This window comes from Ornithodoros turicata, chromosome 6 (genome assembly GCF_037126465.1).
Source record: "Ornithodoros turicata isolate Travis chromosome 6, ASM3712646v1, whole genome shotgun sequence".
Lineage (NCBI taxonomy): Eukaryota > Metazoa > Arthropoda > Arachnida > Ixodida > Argasidae > Ornithodoros > Ornithodoros turicata.
The window spans coordinates 59,996,184-60,020,850 of NC_088206.1; the positions used below are offsets into that span (position 1 = coordinate 59,996,184).

General features: G+C 45.8%; 1 protein-coding gene across 1 annotated transcript; it reads right to left on the minus strand.

Moving 5' to 3' along the window:
- Positions 1-397: 397 nt before the first annotated feature.
- On the minus strand, positions 398-24,585 carry LOC135396853 (maltase 1-like). The gene is made up of 12 exons (XM_064628056.1): positions 24,266-24,585; positions 22,773-22,982; positions 17,917-18,172; positions 17,086-17,262; positions 15,401-15,552; positions 14,643-14,768; positions 12,847-12,966; positions 8,297-8,415; positions 3,493-3,694; positions 2,798-2,932; positions 1,918-2,016; positions 398-942 (listed from the first exon to the last, which is right to left on the minus strand). The coding sequence occupies exons 2-12, from the start codon at positions 22,965-22,967 to the stop codon at positions 589-591; spliced, it is 1,935 nt and encodes a 644-aa protein (XP_064484126.1). The 5' UTR covers positions 22,968-22,982; positions 24,266-24,585; the 3' UTR covers positions 398-588.
- Positions 24,586-24,667: the final 82 nt, after the last annotated feature.

Consider the following 24,667-nt stretch of genomic DNA (forward strand, 5'->3'; position numbering starts at 1 on the left):
TAATCCGCTGTGGACCTTAGAATGTGTAACCTGCAACACTAAAACGGTATCATTACTAAAGTACAGCTGTCTTCAGTAGGGCACATGCCTCGATGTAGTAAAATTATAAATGTAAATTTTTAAAGGAGTAACATTTCTTTGATTATACGGGAGAGCTACAAGACAGAACAATGTGGATACCCACTTTGTTCGGGCTTGTCCTACCCACAGTCTGTCAGGAAAGAAAACAATGCCCTATACCTATGCCTACATATATATACTACGCCCTGTACTACTACGTGCCTGTGTCTTTGATATCATTGGGCAGACATGTACATAGTACTATATAGGAGGCTATGGTTGACCACATCTCAGCTGCAACAGCAGCACCACCTAAACAATGACGACGACTACTGGAGCAGCAAATAAATGCCATATTTCTTTATCCAGATTGCTTGTCCTAATTCTCAACAGATGCCAGTAACCTAATTTACATACATACAATGAATGAATGAATACAGCCTTCACACTCCTGTAGATTAGCTAGAAAGGGGCTAGGACAAACTACAGAGAGCGTAGCTCACAGCTCAGAACCGCACTAGAGAAGCATCACTGAAATATGGGTACAAATTGTATGAGCACAGCTTCATGCGGTGATAGGTGGAAGCCGGCTAGCTTCACTTTGGCGTCGTGGTGACGACTCGATCCCACGCTCGCAGCCTCTACGTGGCCGGATTCTGGCACGTGGCTACTCGCTTGTCCCAAATCCACCGTAGTCTCCTGGTGGCTGAAGTTCACCACGAGAAGGTACCCGGGTGTACCCTTGCGCACTCGCATCATTACGAAGACATCTTCTCCCAAGACGGCCAATACAGTGTCGCCAAGACGCACGGCTGGCTTGTCCCGAAGAGACGCCACGCGTTTCAGCACGTCGAGGTGCGATGTGCCGTTGCCCTCTTGAGCCTAATGGGAGCAGAAGAAAGAATGTCTATCAATAACGAGAGAGCATGGGAAAGGAACAATAACAGAGTGCTCAGAGCCTGAAGTTTCTGGGAAATATATTTACACTTTTTTTTTTTTTTGTAAATTCGAGGGTTAAAAAATGGAATAAATAAACGTGTGCTCTAAATTCATGCGCGCTCGGGCAGAAAAACTTCCAGTATGCTAAACTTGGGGAGAAACCAGTCTCAGCTACTCAAACTAACTGTACCGGTTTGGTACAAACGGTGATGTAACTGCATTTACTATCGAACAAGTTAGTGTTCCTTCCTACAGACGTCTCAGTGAGAGTAATTTGCCAGGTAAAAATCAGGTTTCGCCCCAAGGAGGCAACCTTCAATTCCGGGGTGCAAATTTGGGGAAGAATTGGGTTAAACACTAAGACCTCAGGCTCTACTCACTATGCGTCTTTGAAACACAGGATAACACCTTTCCACGCTCCTTTACAGTAATTAGGGCTGTGGGAATATTCAGATTTTTCAAAAATCAAAGGAAATAATTGCTCATTGGTACATAAAAGGAACATCACTTCCAAACTGAATGCGTGCATATACAGACATTGTGCAGATATGCATACGTATGTGCTGCATACTTGGGTTACGTAAGTATTCACTTCGGGTACGTGAATATTTGCTTCGTATTCACTTTGGTTTTAAAATTACCATTCTCACAACCATAGTTTCTACTTTTCACCATTCTTGCAGCACTACAAAATAGACAAAATAAACATTTACAAAGAAACAAGTGAAACATGAAAATGTTTCGCACGGTAGGTCCGAACTTCAAAGGAATAAGGTGAGCATTAGTTTGCATTTGGAATGCTCGGGAGCTTTTATTTGCTTTCTACAGTTTTGCCTTTGTGCGAGATTGATTGGTTATTATTAACTCTCGTCACTTTATGCGGTGCGCTGCATTACTTTACAAAATGTCCAAGCTTACCCCAACATTCAGAGTCTGGTAATCAGGATGCCGTGGTAGGGAGAAAGTTGCTGGTGGCTCGTCCGCAGTCCACTGCATGGCAGCTGGTTGTCCATTTTCCTGAAAAATGTTTTCAAACGGAAATTTTAAAAACGTCACTAGAAGGAACGCGACAACAGTGTTGTCAGAATAGTGTTGTCCAAAAGATGCTTGACAAAAATTCGATACGAATCGATACGACCATTTGATACGAGTAGTACATTCACTTTCGGCACGTATGTATAGGTAAGTCATCCGTCACCAGTACAGAGCAGGAACAAAAAGTTTTCACGAGTTCTCTTTTTTTCTAGATGCTTTAAGATTTGTGGAACGTGCTTCCAGCTTAAATAGGTCTTGAACGAGAATTACGCTGATTTTTGAAGCTGCAGCATCGCAGTACTTTCTTGTTTATAACAATTTATGTACAATCTCTCCTGTAACTGTTCCTCTGATGAAAACAACTGCATGTCGGAGACGTAAATAGAATGTGCTTTTTATGACTAGGGTAGCATGTGATATGTGCATGTACTCCGGTCAACTACCTGGAAGTCTGCACACATCTGCAGCTATTTGGCGCACATACTTTGGCACTGGCTATACAGAAAAAGGTTGCCTCTGATGCACAAATGTGCATCATACATGGGAACCAATTAGTCAAACAATTTGCAAATGCACAGTAGTGGTCGAGAAAAGAAGGAGGAGTAAATCTGTTATGCTCGTGCAATACGTCTTCCTGGGGTGGCCCGCATGTTGCAGAGAAGGGTGTGTCCTCACTGACATAATCACAAATGCCAATTTTCACTCGACAAAACAGTAAAAGACAAAGAAAAAGAGATATGCAGACAGAACAATTAGCACTTACAGTGTCCAATGTGCCCAGCTCATCACCGTACAATAAAAATGGTGTCGCGCGGGATATTAGGGCAAACATGTGCACCGCATCCAGATATCCATGGCCGATTCGTGAGGCAAGGCGAGGAAGGTCTTCACTGTCAAACTGCGTGTAAATTTGCTACCTGTAACACCTTCTAGTGCACATTATAATACCGACACTCAGTTATATGCAATATTCAGGTTCTGTCGCATGAGAGCAGGTGACCCATACTTAATTGCAAACCATCATCAAATGAGGGAAGCCATCATATCGTGACCCAGAGCTGCGGGGCAGCGTTTCCCAGTGTTTATAACGAAGAAAGGTTTGAAAAATGAATGAATACGACGATTTGGCACAACGTTGAGTCGTCTACCATTCTGTTCACTGTTACAGTAGGATGATTTCAATGGCTTAAAGCTGATCGCGAAACGTTCTGGCTACGGCATCCGTGGTTCAGATTGGATTGGATTCCTAGCGCACTACGATTCTCTAAGAGCCAACTTCTGACACGTTCTATTATGCCCCGGATTTGGGTGCAGTACCTTTTAAACCCAACAACAACGAGTCGGCATAACGATGCCGCCGATATTTGGCGCACCAAAAGAAATACACGAAAAATGGCGACATAGGCCAGCACTCATTAGAGTAAAGCAATCCCAAAATAAGTGGAGCAATATACGTACAACGTAGCTTGGCCACTTTCCTTCAGGTGTAGAGTTCAAGGTCCTTTCAGCAAAAGCATGGAACGAATGTGCATTCAAAGGCTGTGCCAACGTGAGCACAGCCCGGTTCAGAACCAGGTCAGCCAAAGGCTTTTCAGCGGTTCCGAAGTATGCCGACGCATTGCCGGACGTGACCCTAGCTGCGTCGTCGACCATGAGAACCCTGCATATTAAAGATCCATGCAAACAGGGTTATACATAAAGCGGAAGTTTTCGGGAAATATTTTTTCCTACATTCGGGGGGTAAAAATTGGGTAAATAAACATGTGCACATTGTGACGTCCCCCGTTTCCGGGATGACGGAGCACAGAATCAGAAAGGGGAAACACTAGCGTGGGCACCCGTAGAGGAGGGAGAAGCCGGCACGAGTTCACGAAAACGAACAACAAGCATTTATTTGCAAACGAGCAGAAATGAATTGTACTACGGACTTCGAAACTCACTATCACAACAATGCTCGACAAAGAGACCTGGACTGATACTGTGCTAGACGCGGTACTAGGACAACATTGACCCTCGCCCGGATCGACTCATCAGCAACAGGGACCCAAATAGCTCATAGTCGGAAGGCTCTCACCAAGGCACTTGACTTGACGATGCGTCTTAGCTTGCTCTTCTCCACAGACGTTCGTCTTGGGGCCGGATCACAAAGGGGGTTAGGCAACCAGGTTTGCCGATGCCGCAGAAGTCGGATCGTCACCACTAAGACTTATGAGGACACAATCCAAGAAGGCAGGCACATTGGAGACAATCGTCAGATCCCAGGCAAGCCCCTGGGCTCCCAGAAGTGGCGGGTTCTGGGCTTCTAGAAGTGGCACGTCGTCAGTCTTCGATTAGAGGCGTAGTCGGTCGGCGGGCGGCTGCGGTTCGACGGTGGCAGACGACGGATCCGGCTCCAACCTTCGTTCCTGGAGGTTCCAGTGGCAGCCCCGTTGTCTAATTTCTCCAGACCAGCCTCTCATGACGTATCTTCGTGCAATTTATAGATGCACCATCCTCCTTGCCCGAAAGCCTCACGTAAGGGTCCCCAATCGCTGTGAGAGCCAATCACGCGCGCCGGCCAAACGTCGCCCCAGCAGCCACAACCAGCAAAGTACCTGCCGAACGGCCCATTAACCAGACAGACATAAGTGCATTACGAAAGGATGACCACTTGGGAAAACTAATCCCTAGCATACTGCCCCGCTGCTTTGGGGAGACAACGTGAGGAACAGGTAGCAGTGTTCTTTCCCCGTCTTCAGACAACCTTGGGAGATCAGACTGGGAGGATTACCGTCTGCGACCTTCCGGGCGCGCGTCTATAGCGGCCGGTATGTGTCCGAAGGACGCCACTGGCGTGAAACCCTCTTTGAAGCTAGTTCCCTTCCGGATACGGTGAAAATGGGCTAAATCCCGAAGCACTTACTTAGTCCGTGGTACGTCACACTCGCCCACACTAAAAGAAAGGATTTTCACACAGGGAAAATCCGGAATACACACAAAATGATAAGCGTTTTGCGCACAATACTCTTCACATTTTACCGAAGTCTGTCTAACTAGAGTCCACATACAGTGCATGCCGCAGTCCAAACAAACATCACTCCACAATAGCACTACTGTCCCATGACGCAGATTGTAAGAGTCCCCGGTACAAGCTTTGGGCCCCCGCTGCTCTACAGAGCGCGCACACACACACAAACAAAAAGAATAAACTAAACACTCTGAATATCACGGTCTCTCTTATTAACACAATATTCACACAATACGTAACTTATCTGCGGTAAAATATCTGCGGAGCACACATAAATATCACAGAAGCAGACAAACGCCATCTGCTTGAATTATTACGTTACCGAACGTTTGGACACCCTCCGATTCAATCAGAAATCGGACCGTGAGTGCGGGTGCTGGCGCCTAGATAGAGGACGGCAGTGGGTTCTACGGGTCCTCGACTTCTCAGAGCGTACCTGCTCAACGGAGGACCTTTTGGCGTATCAGCGGCGGTGATCACGTGATCGTTAGGTTCTCCCCTGTCAGCCAACGCGGAGACATCAGTCATAGAATTTGCCGCATGCTCGGCTTCCCACGCCACGGTAGTGGCCAATGGCGGATCTGTCATCTGAGGAAGAGCGCGCTCCTGGGTGGTTCCGTCTACCGCGCCATCGGCGCCTGACAGTATGGTCTCACCATTAGGATGGTCTCTGCGAGCTGGCGGTGCGATCTGGGTGGCTAATGCGGGTTTAAGCTTTTCAATGTGTATGATTTTATCATCCCTGTGCTTGACGCCCTTCAGTCTAACAGTGATGTCCGACAATACCTCAACGACCTCGTATGGCCCCTTCCAGTGAGGCGCCAACTTTCTGACGAGCCCCGGCAGCTTCGCCGAAACTTTCACGTACACTAAGTCACCGACCCGGTATTTTGCAACGCGGCCCGACGGGTACCTCCGCTGTCTGCGAGCTTCGGCTGATGAATTTAGTGCCTTACGAGCAACGTCATGTGCGATCCTCAGCCGCTGTTCAAGCTCCGCCTTATAGTTGTCCAAAGTGCCATAGTGCGTGGTCGGAGAAAGCAACGCCGTCCCAGGCACCGTCGGATGGCGGCCGTGAAGGAGGAAAAACGGGGCTTCTTTGGTGCCTTCGTGAATGGCAGAATTGTAGGCGAACATCGCGTACGGCAGCCAAGTATCCCAGTCTCTCTGGTCTCGAGCAACATAGTGGGACAACATGGTAGCTACCGTGTGATTTAACCGCTCCACGGCGCCATTACATTGGGGATGATACGGCGTAGTTTGGAGCTTTCTAATTCCGAGTAACTGATAGACTTCCCGCATCAATTGTGACGTGAAGTTGGTACCCCGGTCTGTAAGGAGTTGCTGCGGCACCCCGTGGCGTAGAATAACTCTCTCTACAAACGCTCGCGCCACCGTATCCGCCTTCTGATTGGGGAGCGCAATTGCTTCGGCGTACCGCGTCAGATGGTCGACGAACATAAGGATATACCTGTTCCCACCGGTACTAACCGGAAGGGGTCCCATTACATCCATCGCGGTTCGTTCGAAGGGCGCCTTCACATCTTCAAATACTTGTAAAGGCGCGGGGGGCATGTTCTTGGGTGACTTCCGCAGACAACAAGCCTGACAAGACGCACAATACCTCTTTATGTCATTTCGCATACCTTTCCAGAAATAACTCGCTGCGATGCGCCGTTTTGTCTTGTTAACCCCTAAGTGTCCGGCATAAGGGGCGTCGTGGAACGACCTGATGACATTTCGAACGTGAGACCGTGGTACAACGATACGGCTCGCACCCCTGGGTGCAGCCGATTCCGCCTGACAATGGGGTTCCTCCCAGGTTAATAGCCCCTGATCGTTAAGGTAGTAGTTCCCTTTTCTGTGGTTGGCCGCTGCTTCACATTGCGATATGACGGCCCTTAACCCTTGGTCATCTCTCTGCGCCTTTTGGATGTCGTCCTCGTCAGGTATAGGTATGAATTCGACCTGCCTGACCGCACAGCGACTAAGTGCGTCCGCGTTCTGGTTCATTTTGCCCGCTTTGTGTACTATTTCCATGTCGTATTCTTGTAACAGTAGATTCCATCTCGCCAGACGCGAACTGGGGTCCCTAGTATTCATAAGCCATCGCAGTGAGCGGCAATCTGTTACAACGGAAAAGCGCCTGCCATAAAGGTAGCATCTGAAATGCCGAATCCCCCAAACTACCGCTAGGCACTCTTGCTCAGTTGCACCATACTTCTGTTCGACCCCACTTAGCTGGCGACTGGCATATGCCACAGGGTGTTCTCCGTCGAATAGCTGCGACAGAACCGCACCTACCGCGTGTTTCGAGGCGTCGGTGGAAAGGATAAACGGTTTCGAAAAATCGGGAAACCTCAAGACTGGAGCCTGCACCAACTGCTCTTTTAGCGCGAGGAACGCCTCCTCTGCGGCCGCATCCCAATCGAACCGCGCAGATTTTGATGTGAGACGTGTCAACGGCCGGGCTAACGCAGCGAAGTTCGCGATATGACGCCTGTAGTAGCCCACAAGCCCTAAGAATTGCCGTATTCCTTTGACGTTTTTCGGCCTGGGGAATTCTCGGACACAGCGCACCTTTTCCGGGTCGGGACGCACTCCGTTCGGGGAAATTACATGGCCCAAGTACTTAACCTCAGGCCTCAGGAACTGGCATTTCATGCAAATTCGGGTGAAAAAACTTTTCCAGTACGCTAAATTCGGGGAGAAATCGGGCTCAGTTATTCAAACTAACTGAAGCGGTTTGGTAAAAACGTTGATGTAACTGCATTTTTCTGCCAAACAAGTAAGTTAGTGCATTCCTACAGACATCCCAGTGAGGGCAATTTGCCGGGTAAAAATCGGGTTTCACCCTAAAGAGGCAACCTTCAATTCGGGGTGCAAATTCGGGGAAGAATCGGGTAAAACCCTAAAACTTCAGGCTCTAGTTATACGCAGGGATGACCCTTGCACTTCAGCTGTAAGCCGTATCAGACTGCAGTGTTTAAGTTTCCGAGGTTTTTCGGAGCACATTATAGGTCCCTCCAATTTGACTGCACTCGCTGCACTAGTGGTGCGGCACTTTTCTCGTTAGTTTCTCCATTGCTGCGCACAACCTGTGCACTTTCCTATTAGTTTCGGAACAGTGCATGCAGTACGTGACTGAGCTTCACTGGCTCTGGGGCTGCCTTTCGTATTTTAGCATGAAATAATTTCACTGTGTCAGCCTATTTGTCTAATGCTAAAAGCTTGTGCTTGATGGTCATCACTTACTTATAGTCAGTCCCCTTTTTAGCTGTGTAGTTGAGAAGGAATTCTCTCCATTCCTCCAGTAATACAAATGTCTCAGGCCGATCCTTTGTCTGCTTGTGATCCAGCTTATCATAATCATTCTGAAATAACAGACGACATCCTCCTCAAGCAATGTAAGAAATAGACACACTCAAGTGCACTTATTATGTGCTTCATAGGGCTGTGCAAACCTTCAGATATTTCTAATAGTGAAGCAAACAATTGTTCTAAAGAATGTATCTTTCAAACCAAACATATTACAGTAGAATCTCAATGATACAAATCTCACGGGGTAGCGGAAAAAATTTGTATCATCCGAAATTCGTATCAAAAGAATTAAACCAAAATAAAAATTGAGGCAAGAAAATAGACAGCGACTGTTCATTCTCCATTACTGTCAGTGAAAGAGGCCGGTCGTAACGCTTTTGTGTCTCCGTTTTTGGCCAATGCTGCCCAAATTCGTGAAATGATTAAAAGCATGTGCTTTCCACCGGTGAGTCGCGAGACAGCGTTCTAAAGCGAGCTTCTCCTAAAGCATGCGGGTGTTAGTTGAAGCCGACTTGTGGAATGGTGACACGTAATGTTGCTAGAAGTTGTCCTGATATGTTCCCTCCATGTGTTCTGGTTGCTGTTTTTCCAAGCCAGTGCGATGTCACACAGCTTCACGATTTATTATTCCCAGAGGGGTAAAAGGTCAAAACGGAGATGAGGTGATAAGGTTCTGGGCCGTGTGATCCATTTGGTCTTATCTCCTCCACCACCACCACCACCAAAGGGAGAGTCATTGCTTGCATTGCGCAACATGATGCAAGGGAGTTCGTGGTGAGGATCGCCCTCCCTTTTCGAAAGGAGCAGCAGCATGAATCGTGTGCTCGCGCATCACGTGGGAACGTCCTCTGTCGCATCCTCGGCTCGTTCGTATAATCCGTAAAGGAAAGATCCGAACTCGAATACATGGGAAGAATAGGCATTCCGACTGGGACTGGAAAAGAATTCGTGTCATCCCGAAATTTGTATCGTTCGTAATCGTATCATCGAGGTTCTACTGTAGAATACTCCCGAAGCTGCACCTGTGATCCCTAAAATGGCAGCGAAGGTACACAGCAACGCAAGTGCTGCTTCTTGCAGAGATCCATATACGTATAGGGACCTGTGTTTTCGGGTTTTATGTTCTCTGAAAACCGGGGGTAAAAATTGAGTTTTTATTTCTGGAGCCGTAAAACAGGATAAAATCGGGCGATATCAGGTGGAAAAGTAGATTTTTGGGTTAAAAATTAAAAAAGAGCGCTTGTCACAATTTAGATTTACATAAGATGCAGAACAGCTGTGCTCAATGTCCAATGCTTGGTGCCCTCCAGTGCCTGTATTGGTGGCTGAAATGGCACTTTCCAAAGTTCGTTTTCCGCTTTTACCCTAAAACACTGGGCCCTATACAGGGTGTTTCAGTTAAATCCCCGGGCTAAATAATTCGCGAACCGGTGCACCAATCGAATAACTTTCTTTTTTACAAGTATCTGTCCAATACCGCCTACAAGATGCGCACCGCGTAAATGAGCGGGAGGCGCTCATTATTTAAATAAAAATGCAAACGAGTTTCGTAAAAAAGCGTAACTTCTAAAGCAGGGCGCTGTCGGTATTAAAATGGGTACTACCCCTTTTGGGACCTTCAGTAGACACCTTTCAGAGAAAAATCTGCCACCGAAGCGGGTCATTTGTTGCAGTAATTAATTGGTTTCGGTTTACGTATTTTTGTCGCGGCTGGTCGCGGCGAAGCGCAAAAAGACGCTCTTTCACTCCCTTATCCATCAATGAATTACGTCCTTACACCAATGAATTACACCAATGAATTACGTCCTTTTGCGCTTTGCCGCGACCAGCCGCGACAAAAATACGTAAACCGAAACCAATTAATTACTGCAACAAATGACCCGCTTCGGTGGCAGATTTTTCTCTAAAAGGCGTCCACTGAAGGTCCCAAAAGGGGTAGTACCCATTTTAATGCCGACGGCGCCCTGCTTTAGAAGTTAGCTTTTTTTCACGAAACTCATTTGAATTTTTATTTAAATAATGAGCGCCTCCCGCTCATTCACGCGGTGCGCATCTTGTAGGTGGTATTGGACAGATACTTGTAAAAAAGAAAGTTATTCGATTGGTGCACCGGTTCGCGAATTATTTAGCCCGGGGATTTAACTGAAACACCCGGTATACAGTCAAACTCCTTTATAAGGAACTTCGGGAGACCGCGGAAAATCTTCGTTGTTAAGGTAACTTCGTCAAAACGGATGTTTCAAAGGAAAAACGCCTTAAAATGCTAGCGATCTCATTTATTGGTAGAATTTCGTTGCGCTGATCAAGCCGCACCTCAGACATTCAACCTACAATAGACATGGAACCTTATCTCTGTTTTGACCTTTTTGTCCCCCTCGCAGCGATAAACCGCGAAGCTGCGTGACGAAAAACAGCGACCAGAACACGTGGAGGGAACATATCAGGACAGCTTCTGGCAACATTACACATCACCATTACGCAAGTCGGCTTCACCTAACACCTATGTGGTTTAGGAGAAGCTCGCTTTACGAGCGCGCAACTTGCGTGTGAAAAGCACGTGCTGGGCCTTTTGAATCATCTCGCGAATTTCGGCAGCATAGGCCAAAAACTATGACACAAAAGCATTACGACCGGCCTCTTTCACTGACAGTAATGGAAAACTGACAGTCACTGTGTAATTTCTTGCCTCAATTTTTATTTTGGTTCAATTCTTTTTATACGAATTTCGGATGATACGGATTTTTTCCGCGACTATCCTTGCGTTTGCTGACCAAGAGCGAGGGAGGCTCCGCCTTCTGGACGCCGGCCAATAGGAGGATGCGGAGGGCAGGCACTTCCCAAGCCACTGCTCTTGCCTAAGAGATGGCGCAGTGTAGCCGCTGTTTCTAAAGCTTTTACTTGTTTTGCGTGTCGGACCTTGTACGCTCCGTACAGCCTGCCCACAAGAAGCAGGTCGCACAGTTGAGGGCGACGAATCCCGACTGCGCCCCACCCACGTGAACAAGTCATCCGGTTGACAAATGCCAGGAGGATGAACACCTGCTCCCCCCCCCCCCCCCCCCCCCGCCTTTTATGACCCTCGCGAAACTGTAATCTGTGGTGCCGAGCGCGACGCGTCAGAATGAGAAACGCTCTCAAAAAGTTCACAATTGGACATTTGCTTGCAAAACTTCGTTGTAAATGTCACGAATTTCGCCCTACAGACTTCAAAATCACTTCGCTATTTCGGTACATTCGTTATAAATGTCCGAAGTATACCGAAGTATGTACAGCTTGGGACAAAAGTTTACGGAACACGCGAGTCACGTACTTTTTCTTCGGTGCGACACCCTGGCGGCTGCCGGAATCGGGTGAGTCCACTGTTTCGAAGGGGTGGACGGATGCGCTGTTAGCGACACACAGTGGTGGTTCCAGGTTCCAGTGTCGCTTATGCGTGCCTGGGAAGTACAAGTTACTGCTGTGTGTCGCTAACAGCGCACCCTTCCACCCCTCCGAAACAGTGAACTCACTCGCTTCCGGCAGCCGCTAGGGTGTCGCACCGAAGAAAGAGTACGTCACTCGCGTGTTCCGTAAACTTTTGTCCCAAGCTGTACATTGAATCCTATGGGCGCCTGACCAGACCGTGAAAAACGTTCGTTATAACGGTCTTTTCGTTATAAAGGCGTTCATTGCAAAGGAGCTTGACTCTATGTATGTCGTGTACGTATGCTGCGCATGGATATAGTGCGGTTACTCGAACCTCAATATGATGAAATTCACGGGGATTGCACTTCCTTTCGCTTTCAATTAAAACGACTATTTGTACAGCCCTAAATCCTCAACATATTGTCAACTCTGATGCTAAGATCAGACTGCTGGTTCCAGTCAGCTCGCCGTGGATGCCTGTAAACAAGACTGGTGCGACGATAGTTGTGAATGCGCTTGCTCACTTTTATAGCTAATGGAAACCTTACACGTGGGCAGTAAGACATTAGAGACATTAGAGTAGAGAGAAGCTAGCTTCTAGAGGGTGTTGTAAATAAACACAGTGTAAATGCTAACATACACATAGCTAAAACAAAGTATTTTTTTTTAATACAGTTGGTACAGCACATTGTTTTTTACATGTTCTTTGGAAAATATACATTAAAAAATTCTCTACCCTGCAAATCTCCTGTCAGCTCTACAGAGCAGCTTGGTAGCTCCCGAAATTTTAAAACTTCTAGGTGCGCTAAAAGCTCAAACGTACACCTCAATGACGACATAAAATAGGTGCACTCTGTCTTCCATTAGGCCTCATATATACTCAAAGTATATACTTTGCTCGCCACTGGTGTCACCTAAAGCAGCCGTAGAAGATACGATATCTTTCTTATTAAAAACGAAGGAGCCCAACTCAGGACACTGCGACAGGCGCATGTAAAAGGCCGGATTAGTCACGTGAATATGTGAAGCAGCACGTGTGAATATCATTATGATTAGCTAATGACTAGTTTGTCACTCACCGCACTTGCAACTGTTGCGTCCTCCTCCTCGTCCATAAAATCATGGTTGACACACAAGTAAGCAGCTCCATTCATCTTGAATCCAGCAACGCCTTTGTCGAGCCAGAATCGCATTATATCCTGAAGCAGAATTAAAATGGTATAACAGAGGCACTGCACTCGAGGTATATGCGCAAAAGGGTTTAAAATATGTGCTGAAGCCACACGCACAAATTCAATAGTCGGGTCGCTAGCACAGGACATTGCTAAAACAAGAAAATGGTCGGGGAATTTCAAGGCTTGCAACAAATTATGTTAAAGGAGCAGGAAAACGACGTTTTACGTGAATTATACCCAACAATTAATTCACGATTAGAGCCTGAAGTTTTAGGATTTAACCCAATTCTTCCCCGAATTGTAGGTTGCCTCTATAGGGTGAAACCCAATTTTTACCCGGAAAATTGCCCTCACTGAGACGTCTGTAGGAATGCACACTACCTCACTTGTTTTGCAGAAAATGCAGTGGCATCACCATTTGTACTTAACCGGTACAGTTAGTTTGAGTAACTGAGCCCGATTTCTCCCCGAATGTAGCGTACTGCAAGTTTTTTTCCACCCGAATTCGCACGAATTTAGTGCACGTGTTTATTTACCCGATTTTTACCCCCGAATTTAGAAAAAAATATTTCCCCAAAACTTCAGGCTCTATTCATGATGCGGCATACAGTAGAACCCCCGTCATTGTAACTTTGGTTTTACACAAAATCCAGTTAACCCCCACAAGACCAAAAAATTGCTCAGCAGTTGTAGTTACCATAACTCCAGAGCTGTTTTTAGGGAGAGCTCCTCCATTCTTCTACCTTTTGCCAGCTCATAGGTGGCACCTCCTTCGGCGTCCGCCCCCCAAAAAACCTGAATCCCAGCTGAATCCATTCCAAATCCGCTTGTCGGCCAGCTGGCAAGTGCCATTTTGATGCAGTCTGCCAGCTATCGTAATTTCACGCATATAAGCCACAGGATCAGTTTTTAAGAACGTTTTAAAAATTTTCGGGCAGATGAGCTTGCGGGCAATACGACGAGACTGATTTGTGCGACAAAGGAGACCATAGAGAAGGCCATAGACCCTGTCGTCCATACTCCGTGGTCGGCATGGTGTACCACAAAGGAGGTCAGTTCTAGTGTTCTACCAAGATCAGACTGTGCCCTTGTTGAGTGTTTTTCGTGGATCGACGGGCCAGTGGCCTTCCAGAAGACACGAATCACTGTCACCGCTTTCGTTAAAGCTGCTTGGGGGAAGGAACCAGGATGGTCAGTCTACATGAATGTGGACGCGCCCCTGTTACGCACTGTTCGTGCATTGGCAGGGCAGTGCTGTGCCAGAGACACTGTCGGCCCTTTCGATAAAACCGGCGTATGGGGACAATACAAGGGCAAAATAGTTATCAGATAAGCCGCAGAGTGCCCGTGAGGAAAAAAAAAAAAAAAAACTTGCGCATAAGCTGTGGCTACTACGCGTGAAATTACGGTATTCAACACGTGCTTTGTTGCACTTTATTTAATCTACCAGAATCACGGGTTTACGGCCCTAAGCTGCCTGTGATATTGAGCGAGTTCCCTCACAAAACTGCAAGAATTCGAGTATGAACGGCTCTCGGACGGAATGAGCGCATGCCTTCCATCCTTGCACCAGAGACAAGGCTCTGTGGTATGTCACTGAGCCATGACATCATGCGACACTATCCTCCGAACAGCTAAACTCTCCCTATAGACTGCTCTGCGTACGTTATGAGCTCTTCCTTATGGTTTGATTTACTTACAACAAACTCGTACTTGACACCATCATGTTCGCAGTTTAGCTTGGGATAGGTGCCATTCCATGCAAGCATGACAAATTCACCTCTGTTATCTTGATATTCCCATACGCTGTCCCCGCTTGCCGTTAGCTTTGAGGAAGAAAAAAAAAAAAATCATCAGTGACATCATTTCTCAGGAAACTGTAAACTTCTGATAATTCAAACTCCAATATACAGAAAGGCTTGTTTGGCTTAAGGGAATTTGTCTAAGTTGGCCTGGAGAGCAAGCGATGTTGCTTGCTTCCTATTGGATCATGCGTTGCAAGGCAGCAGTAGAATCCAACCCAAAGAGTTCTTGTGCCAGGTGATATTGATTGTCTTTGAGTTAGAAATGTGAAAAATGTGCTTCAGGAAGACCTTGTTCAAATTAGTGATGATTTCAAGTTATGAGTTTAAGTCAAACAGGCTATATGCAACACAGAGATATCAACCGGTACTTGGATATTTGAGTTAGTTTGAAATAAAGTAACATTTGGCCTGGTTAGCAAAGTGCCATAGTATAGCGAATGAAAACAGATGATGAAACAAACAACAATTGCAACACGGTGACTGTTTGTTTCATCATCAGTTTTTGTCTACTTTCCGTCGCTACGCTATAGAGTTATTTCGAGTTGGGCAAGAATTTCTACTGAACCATTTTCAACTTAAACAAAGTTTACTGCATTTGGGAGCTTGCAAAATGGTGACAGGAAATATTAAATAGTTATGAGTGCTGTCCTTACCCAGTTGTTGCGTGGTTCCGATAGGTCCCTGTATCGCCAGATGTAGTAGCCCCTATAGAGAAGACTCGTTTCGGAATGATCGCGACTCTGCTTAAACCATTCGTGCTCCTTAGATGTGAAAGTTGGATCCAGTTCCAGCACAACGTGCAGCCCTGCAGTAATTGCCTACAAGTTAATTTTACCCTCTCGGGGGAAGTACTCCAGTCTACCAGTGTGTGTGTGTGTGTGTGTGTGTGGGGGGGGGGGGGGGAGATCGCCACCCCAAACAGTCAGTTTATACATTAAATTTCCCTCTCTCCCCTCCCCCACTATGCGCTTCAACAAAGACCCCCTCAAACCCAGGGCCTGGATCCGCCCCTGGTCTACCAGGTACTACTGTACTTCAAAGATTGGCAGAGCCACATAGTCTAGGTGGGGAAGGAAGTACGACTATGGACTACGAGGCAGGACTACAACAAGGACAGAGACGCAGAACAACAGCCTCTAGCAGCTGGTTTTTATTTCCTGTACAATACACTACTTTAAAATCCTCGGCCCTCACACTCTAAACTTAGGAACCCACCTGCAAAATCTTATCCCAGTGCAGTGGAAAACCTAAATCTAAGGGCAAAAGCCACCTCATCCTTGTAGTTTTGCCATGAATTCATTAAATCTTATTCGCCTGGCAAGCAGCTTTCTTGGGCAAGTTTACCTCTTCGTACACACTACTGTACTTACTCCCATAATTTGCGCACTTTTTCAAAAAAAAAAAAAAAAAGAATCCGAAAAGGTTTGGGGGAGCACAAATTGCGTGGGAACATATGTTACGATATTTAAACGACGTAAAATTTCAAAATTTTGGTATGCTGGCCACAGAGGCTCCCGGTAGAGCCAGGATGCCATTGCACTGCACAAGGGCCAAAAAGGAAGTACTCTCGTACCGCGCAACCGGCGACGGTCGCAACACGTCCAGACGCTGCTAGCCGCACTTGACAATCGAAAGCACGATATGTTTGCCAACTCTGTCATGCTGTGCTGCAAGTTCATGCCTTGTTTGTCCAGCGTTCCTTTCCACACTTTGTAGTACGAATCACAGCATCGCCCATCTCGTCAGTGGACCATCACCCGAACGTGTGCGCAAATGACACAAAAGCACCGCAGTGACTTGGGCATTCCAAAAACCGCGTGGTAAGCGAAAAGCAATCGCGGCAGTCGCCGAGACTCGTGGGCCAGATATCCGCGCGCGGAAATGCCGGTGCGCAAATTACGCGATTTTTTTTATTTTCTCGTCATTTTTTGTGCAAAACTAGACGTGCACAAAATATGTGAGTAAATATGGTACAGTCAAACTCCTTTATAGCGAACACCTTTTTAACGAAAATACCACTACAGCAAATTTTTTTGCAGTCCCGCTGGAGCCCTATAGGTCCAATAATGGACATCCTTTTTAACATACCTTTACTGCGAATTTTTTTGCTGTCCCCTGAGTTTCGTTGTAAAGGAGTTTGACTGTATTTTGTTTCAGATTTCAGATCAATATTGTTATACAATGATTTATTAAGCTATGATAGGAACGACAATTTTTTTAAGTCACCAACAATATGCAAAAGAAACTTCGACAAACGACTTGGACAGTAATTGCATTTTCACTGCTACCTGAAAACTCGACTGATAACATGCTGAACAAGCCGAAGACACGAACGTACCCATTTCCTGGGTGGTGTTGAGAAGCGCTTCAAAGTCTTCCATAGAGCCCAACTTTGAGTCGACTGCTCTGAAGTCTGTTGGTCCGTGTGGTGGAGTGGTCGCCATTTGGTACACTGGACTTAGAATCAAGGTCCCGATGCCCAACTCCTTGATGTACTGCAACTTCGAGACAAGCCCTAAAATGGAACGTTTGTGGTAAACACACATGCCACTGCCAATCATGGAAATTTTGCGGTGGTCCAAAGTGGAAGTACTACTTTATTTACATAGTCGTCATTTCCCACCCCTTTTCTCTGCTAAGCACAGATAGGACAAATGTGCTGCCCAAGTCACGCAGGAAGTGGTCACCCGTGAGGCCTCGTTTATTGCAATCTGTCTACAGTAGACTCAGCCGAAGTCAGCCGAAGTCGCTTATCCTGAATTCTCGGATATGCCGAACACAGTTAAATCGTTTGGTTTCCCCCCCGTCGTCGTCCCCAATCGTTTGTTTCTGGCGCAAAGATATATACTCGTTCTGTGCCTTCTTCTGTTTGCACACCAGGCAACTATGGTATACGTGGCACAAAATTTAGGCACTCACGTTAAGGGGGAACTTCTGATAAGCCCAACAAATTTCTGCTGTCTCTTCGTGTTCGTCTTAAAGAGAGTTTACTGCATAAAATGCAGACGTACAATCAGTTGCAGGGAATGGCACACTAACACTCACTAAATAACGCTGTGTGTTTATGCGCACGCACATAGTTTACTTTGGCCACAAAGGAAACCGAGAAAACTAAACACGACAAAGCACGATGCTCATTATGTATAGGTGAGTACTTAGACACCGTTACCTCTAAGATCCCCTACGCCATCGCCATCAGAGTCACGGAAAGCATCGACACGAACGGTGTAGGCAGGAGCACTCTGCCACCACTCCAGCTGAGGGGGCGGTGCACAGCGCGGAGTCAGCACGATGATGATGACGGAACCAACCAACATGGCGACCCACAGGACCCAAAAGAGGACAAACAGCAGCATTCGCATCCGCACCCAGAATGGGTCGGTGGCATACTTCATCAGCTCTTCTTTGCTCAAGCCCACAAAGGCCTGAAACAACAAAGACGGTTACAAATTAGGAAAGTTCCCAGGCGGAAATTTGAACTGGAATCCCAAGTGGATCCACTTGACTACTGAAGTGGTTTGAAGTGGACTGAACTGGTCCCACTTCAGAGTCAAGTGTTTCCAGTAGGGAACCACTAAGTATGCTTAGTGGTTCCCAACTGGTTCCTTTCCAGCCCCAAGTGGATACCACGTAGGAATGAAGTGGTTCCATTTTGCCAGCAAGTAGACTTGACAATGTCCACTTTAATCCAATATGGTTACACTTTGGTGATAAAGCGAAAACTAAAGTGGGTTAGACGGGCCCACTGAAACCACTTTGACAACAATCTTGGAGAAAGTGGGAGCATCACTGTCTGGTGGCATCGCCATCGCTAGCGACAGAATCAAAAGGAAAAAGGAGACCATCCAATCCGATCCAATCCCTGTCGTTCAGTTGAACCGTTGTCGCCGTTGTGTTTTGCGGTTATGGCGTGAACTGGAACGCTACATTGAATTTTATGGACTACTGGATCCGATCACAAGTAATTACAAGGTAAGGAGACTACTTTTGTTGTTGTGGCAATCAACATGCATTTTGTAGACCTGGTAAGGCCATTTCATTCGAGCTTGAGAGTGAGTAGAACGTTGTTGTGTTGTGTGGTAATGACAAGATCTAGACCGCAAAGACTACATAATCCAAGGTGCGTATTGAAACGAATATGTTGCGATATAAACCTCATGAAAAGGTGAATGAAGGATAACATGCATGCTTTACTATCGGCAGTTTAATGATGCGAGCCACCACTTTCGATCATCGATAAGGAGTGCAGGTTTTTACTGGACCTAGTTAGCTTTGCGAGTTTTGTATTAGTCTTGGTTATGTGCTTTGAATCTGTGGTATTACAGCTGTTTTATTGTAGTGCACTTTTTTTTTTTCATCTGCATTGCTTCCCGTCCCTGTTTATCAACAGATTTTATCGCGTATATTTTTGTGCGTCGGTTCATCCCGAATTCCTTGTAACAAACAGAGATAAGTCATGGTTGGATAGGAGTGCAACCTTTTATGTTCACTTTTGGTGATTAAACTGTTAGCAGTCCAGCGTGCGTGTTGTCCTCGTTCATGTCTTTTCATCGCTGGTTTATATCTCTAATACCATGTACGAACTTCATATATCATTCTGTAAAATAAGCTACATTGTCCCTGATAATGTAACAATCAACCAAAGTAATGCCAGTTTTGAATTTTATAGTGGGCTGAGATGAGTGAATGGCCTTTTGCATAAATGCTAGGTTAGCGAGCATTGAGTTATGAGATAAATTTTCTTTAACTGCCCTTTTTACCTCGACAGAAAGTCTAAGGTACTCTGGGCTGGCCTGAACAAGAAAATGGTTGCCAAAAGGAAGACAGATGTCTCGAGAGCAGTTAACCAGATGTGTGAGCTTCATTATTTGGTGTGCCAAGTTTGTTAAACTTTGTAATGTTTCAAGTTTTGCTGCATTCTTGTTTCCTTTGACACCATAAGTTCCTCCTCTGTTGGCAACAAATAAAAGTGTGCCCTGTGTTGGCATGCAATGCCCATTACTAAGGATAGGTGAAAATTTTGTGAAAATTTGCTCGTAGACTCAAAACTTACACTTCAAACTTCTTCAAAAGTCTCGCATTCACTTGAATGCAAGACTTCGCAAGGATCTGAGAAAAATTAGGTGAGCATCATACGGATACCGAGCACGAACCGCCCCTCGATACCGAATACAATGCTCGCATTCATTTTGCACGTGTAATTAGTTTTTAAATTATGACAATTGCAAACTGAAACAGAAATGCGAAGAGCAGAAAACAGAGCTCCATACTACGGCGGTTCGTCCAGAGGAGGATACCGTGACGTCACCCAGCATTGTTGTCTACTTAAAAACCTGCATTCTCCCTTGCCAGATGATGTCAGCAGCGTGTTGCTTTCAGTGCCCTCTCGCTTAACAGAGAGGAAGCACTTGCTTCATAATAAATTTGTTTGAATAAAATCTGTGTATGTCGTACACATGTTCCTGACATCCCAAACGTTATGGCTATACCATAATCTTTGTGGTGATTTTGTTGTGGAATCCTACTTTAAAAATAAATGTCTATTCAACAAATATGCATGTGCGCACAGGAATTGATACACTTTTATAGGTTGCCACCATGTACTCTTTGCTTGAAAGATTTGTGGTGACATGTCGTGTTATTTTGATGGACATTTTTTATAGCTTCACGCACAAACTGTATTGCGCACTATACTCATATTCAACTTAAGAAGAGAAAGGAAATCTAGTCCGTCAGTTCTCCAAATATGAGTGCGCCACGGATAGAAACGCTGGACACAGTGAGGTCACGCTCCCTGCTTGCGCCAGATAATATAATCCATCATACTCACTACACTGCAGTGTTTCTCCTGGCACACTATTGCTTTTCATTATCTCCAACGGTGTATGTTGTTGACAGACTAGATTCCCTTTCCTTCTTATGTTGAACACTGCTGTAGAGTGTGGAGGGAGACATATCTTTTCTACTTTTTTATGTGTCATTCTTGGTGAGATTAAGCCCTTGGAATACATGTACCCGTCGGGCTCTGACATCAGAGCTCCGGTCACTGCTGTCAGCATGTGACTTCTCTCACGCTTCCTCATTGGCAGAAATGCTCACCGTGACTCATTTGCAACTGGGACCTGTCCGAATAGCGAACATCTGTCAGGTACATGGTACCATGGGAGCTCTGCCGGTTGGCTTTTGTGTGAACTACCGCCTTTTAAATTAGAGCGTAGTAGTGAATATCAAAACTCCACAAGCTTCGATATTCTTGATGCCATTTTTCTGTGTCTATTGCTCCCTTTGCTGTGAAACTTGGAATACTGGATGACATCAGTGCAAATAAGTGAATAAGTGCATTTGACATTTTTCCGTGACAGCTTGAAATGAATTGTTGCAGTTCATTTAGTATCTGTTTCTGTCTTTGTACTCCAGTGCTGTTTTATATTGCTTCAAAACCAGCTGAGAGTGTAAAAATGAGAAATAAAAGTGCAATGCAGTTAAATAGGCGTCTGTGGCTGACTGTAAGTGGGCTACGGAAGTGGAACCACCTGCAAGTGGTTCCCCAAAGTGGGAAAGGTTTCATAAACCACTTGCAAGTGGGTTCTCAAAGTGGAACCACTTGCAAGTGGTTTTCCCTAAAGTGGATATTCCCAAAGTGGTTCTCCAAAGTGGGAAAGGTTTCATAAACCACTTGCAAGTGGTTCCACTTGCAGAAAATTTCCGCCTGGGTTGAACGACAAACTGCATGATGGAGTTACAAGGTAAGAGTCGCACGTGTCATAATCAGCAACCCCTATGAGGAGCCCGTCCGCACGATCCGCTAGGGGCGCTACTCATCGGCCCGCGAGATCTGCATCATGATTGGGCAACGGAAATTTGAATTTTGAATGCGCAGAAGCGGACGTACGACTACCGTAGCAGACGACAGCAACAGCTCCTATGAAACGCGTAGAATGATGATGACAATCAACTTTAGAAAGAAGCATCTTCCGTGCGACATCCACCTCTCATACAAAAATACTAAGGTAAGCTGAAGTACAAAGTATTACAGAAATTGAGGAAGCAATAACTGGGCCGATGAGTAGCGCCACCGCTAGCTTCCAAATGCGGCGCTGGGAAGGCGAAGCCCCTGCAAGCCCCCGGGAAACATGTCGTGGCACCATGACGAGGGTAGTGGGGACCTATGACTTGCATCGCACTCGTTGAATATGTAAGCTAGACAAAGTGGAACTTGGTACTGTACCTGCCTCGGATGACACGTCAAATCTCATTCCCTATATAAGGAGAAAATGCAAACGAACAAGGTCTGACGCACAAGTGAGAAGTTTGAAGAAGAGACCTCTTTAGTGTGTATTTTCTTGTTGACCCTAGTCTCATTTTGTACGTTTATAATCCAGTGGTGTACCTAGGGAGAACGCCACCCATGGCCAGCACAGAAATTGCATGGCAAATGCATATCTGACGGCTATCTCTAAAATATATTATTGAACCATCCCAACGACATTATCAAATAAATGAAAATACGAGTCAAGATTGTTAACCTTCTAGCTAACAATTTTAATGACTTAAAACCAAAATCTTAGACACAACTCAAAATAAATGATGGTAGTACAAGAAAGTTAGCTCCCTAGTTTTCATTGCCACAAGTTGGTGCTGTGATCGAAAGTCAGTGTTTTCAATTTCTTCTCTTTCTACACTCAGCACAGGGAGGCATTGTAGGAGGAGACCATGTAGGCTCTTAAACGCAAAAATATTAGTTTTAGCTTCCCTGGCCTGCTTGCCCAGCCACATACAGATCGTAAGTGTCACCACCACTGCCCCAATTTCTTTCCTCTATGTAACTGGGCCTGCGCGCCAGCTCAAGTGGTACTCGGGGGCAAGTGTACCCTTTTGCCGTACCCTGGGTACGGCTCTCTGTCTATCTATGCCACCACATCACTTTCTTCCTAACCACTCGTTCTATATTTCACATTCTATGCAGTTTCAGTTAGCAAAGCTTATATTGAGAATTGCTGCTCTGCCGACAGTATCAATTTGTACCTGAACATTTTCAATGTCGACCTTGGCATCTCCATTGAGGTCAGCCTTGCCATCTGCAGTGGGGTGGCTGTTACCACTGGTGAACTTGATTTTTGTGGAGTCCCCAGACGCCATGAGTTTCTCGTTGGCAGCTCCATCAGGCTCGTCCGATGCGGGCAGCGGGGCCTTGTAGTTGTCGTTTTCCACACTATTCATGTTGCCCTCTTAGCTCTGAAAGAAATTATGTCATGCCAATAGGCAGTTGAAAATACCTACACTGCCGTCATCACATATATGAACCAGGGGGATGAGACTCTTTCAATGTCTTAAAACTAATGTGGAAGTGTCTGGAATCTTAGGCTTTATTTAGTGGCTTAACTAGAATCAAGCAAGCGGGTGTTGAATAATATTGGGTCGTGGGCATTACAGTTATGTTGAAACTGCTCTAAGTATAATCGCTATTATAATCGATAATATTATCGCTTTTAAGTATAACTGCTGATGTACGTCTAAAGCTGAAATGACAAAGACCCTCCTGAAGGGGGGAGAGGCGGATAAATTGCTGGGTTTACCAACAAACTTCTTTGGCTGTGTACGTTGCTGTTCAAGGAATAAAAAGAAGTATTAATCGTACAGAACATAACTCCACAATAAGAGAGCTCAAACGATATGAATCGTTAGAGGGAAACCATGCAGCAGCTGAACGTTCCTTATATTATTATTATTTTTTTTTTTTTCACAATGCTTTCGAACTTCTGTGATGAGCTCCCGTGGTGTAAGTTTCATAAAATAGACGACAGAAGTTTCCTACATGTGCTAACGACAAGTTAATACTGAAACTTGCTTACGAATTTACAGAGCAGGGCTCATCTGTGACAGGACGATGATCATGCCATATGTGCACACGAGTGATTTATTTTAATCTGATTTTAGAACACGTAGTGGTCTTGTACCGCAGCATAAGGTGTGACGCTCCAATAAGTGAGACACTTAACTTTATCACCTACGCATGCATTGCGCTCGACCTCGTCGCCATTAAACATGGCGACAGGAACGACCTCGAGAGCTAGAGAGTCTCGGCCAGCCTGTGAACTACATTCCACAAAATCTTTATCCGTACATCATGCGTTTAAAACAAGTGGATTACGTTTTTCTCCCTCGCACAATGAACGCTTGAAATTACAACGTTACGAGTAAGATACACCATTTTAGCAGTTGGCTGACGCAATCCTTAGCACGTGCCAAATTTGCAACATTTCCTGCCGTAACTGCGCAGCTTGAATGTCTGCACGTCACCAGAATCATCATGAGATACAAAACATGAAATTCGTGAGTACAGTGGCGTATACACGCAAAAACGGCAAGCCATCCGGGTGGAGTGGGGACGTTTGGGTGCGGCATCGCATTTTGCACTACTATTACTGTGTTCCAGATCCCAGACCAAAATTAGATGAAAACGCAGGTCACAAAGAAAGCCCGTTGTTCAAAACACAATTATACTCATAATCACTTACAATGGCGAGGTTTCCTGTTGAGGTCCAACTCGATCACAGCACCAAGGTCATGCACCTTTCGCCTTGATTGCGCGCGGCTTCTGCTTCTGTCTGTCTGTCGGACGCGGCGACGCGGCGGCGCTGCTGGCTGCTGTCCCTGTAGATTTCCCTATATGTTGCGTCACGGTGCCGTGCGCGATGTATTTGAAGGCTGTTTCTGAACCAGAACAGGTGTACAAAACCTGAGTTTCGTAGGAACAAGGTGTGAGCAAGTTCTGTTGCCTTATTAGCAAACGAATACTCATTCAAAACTCTCTATTGCAGATCTTACGCAACCATCTGGGGAATTCGCGCCCACCTATGGGGAAATATGTAGGGACAAGGAGCGAGACGCACACCGCCTGGCTTATCAGTGAAGCAGCA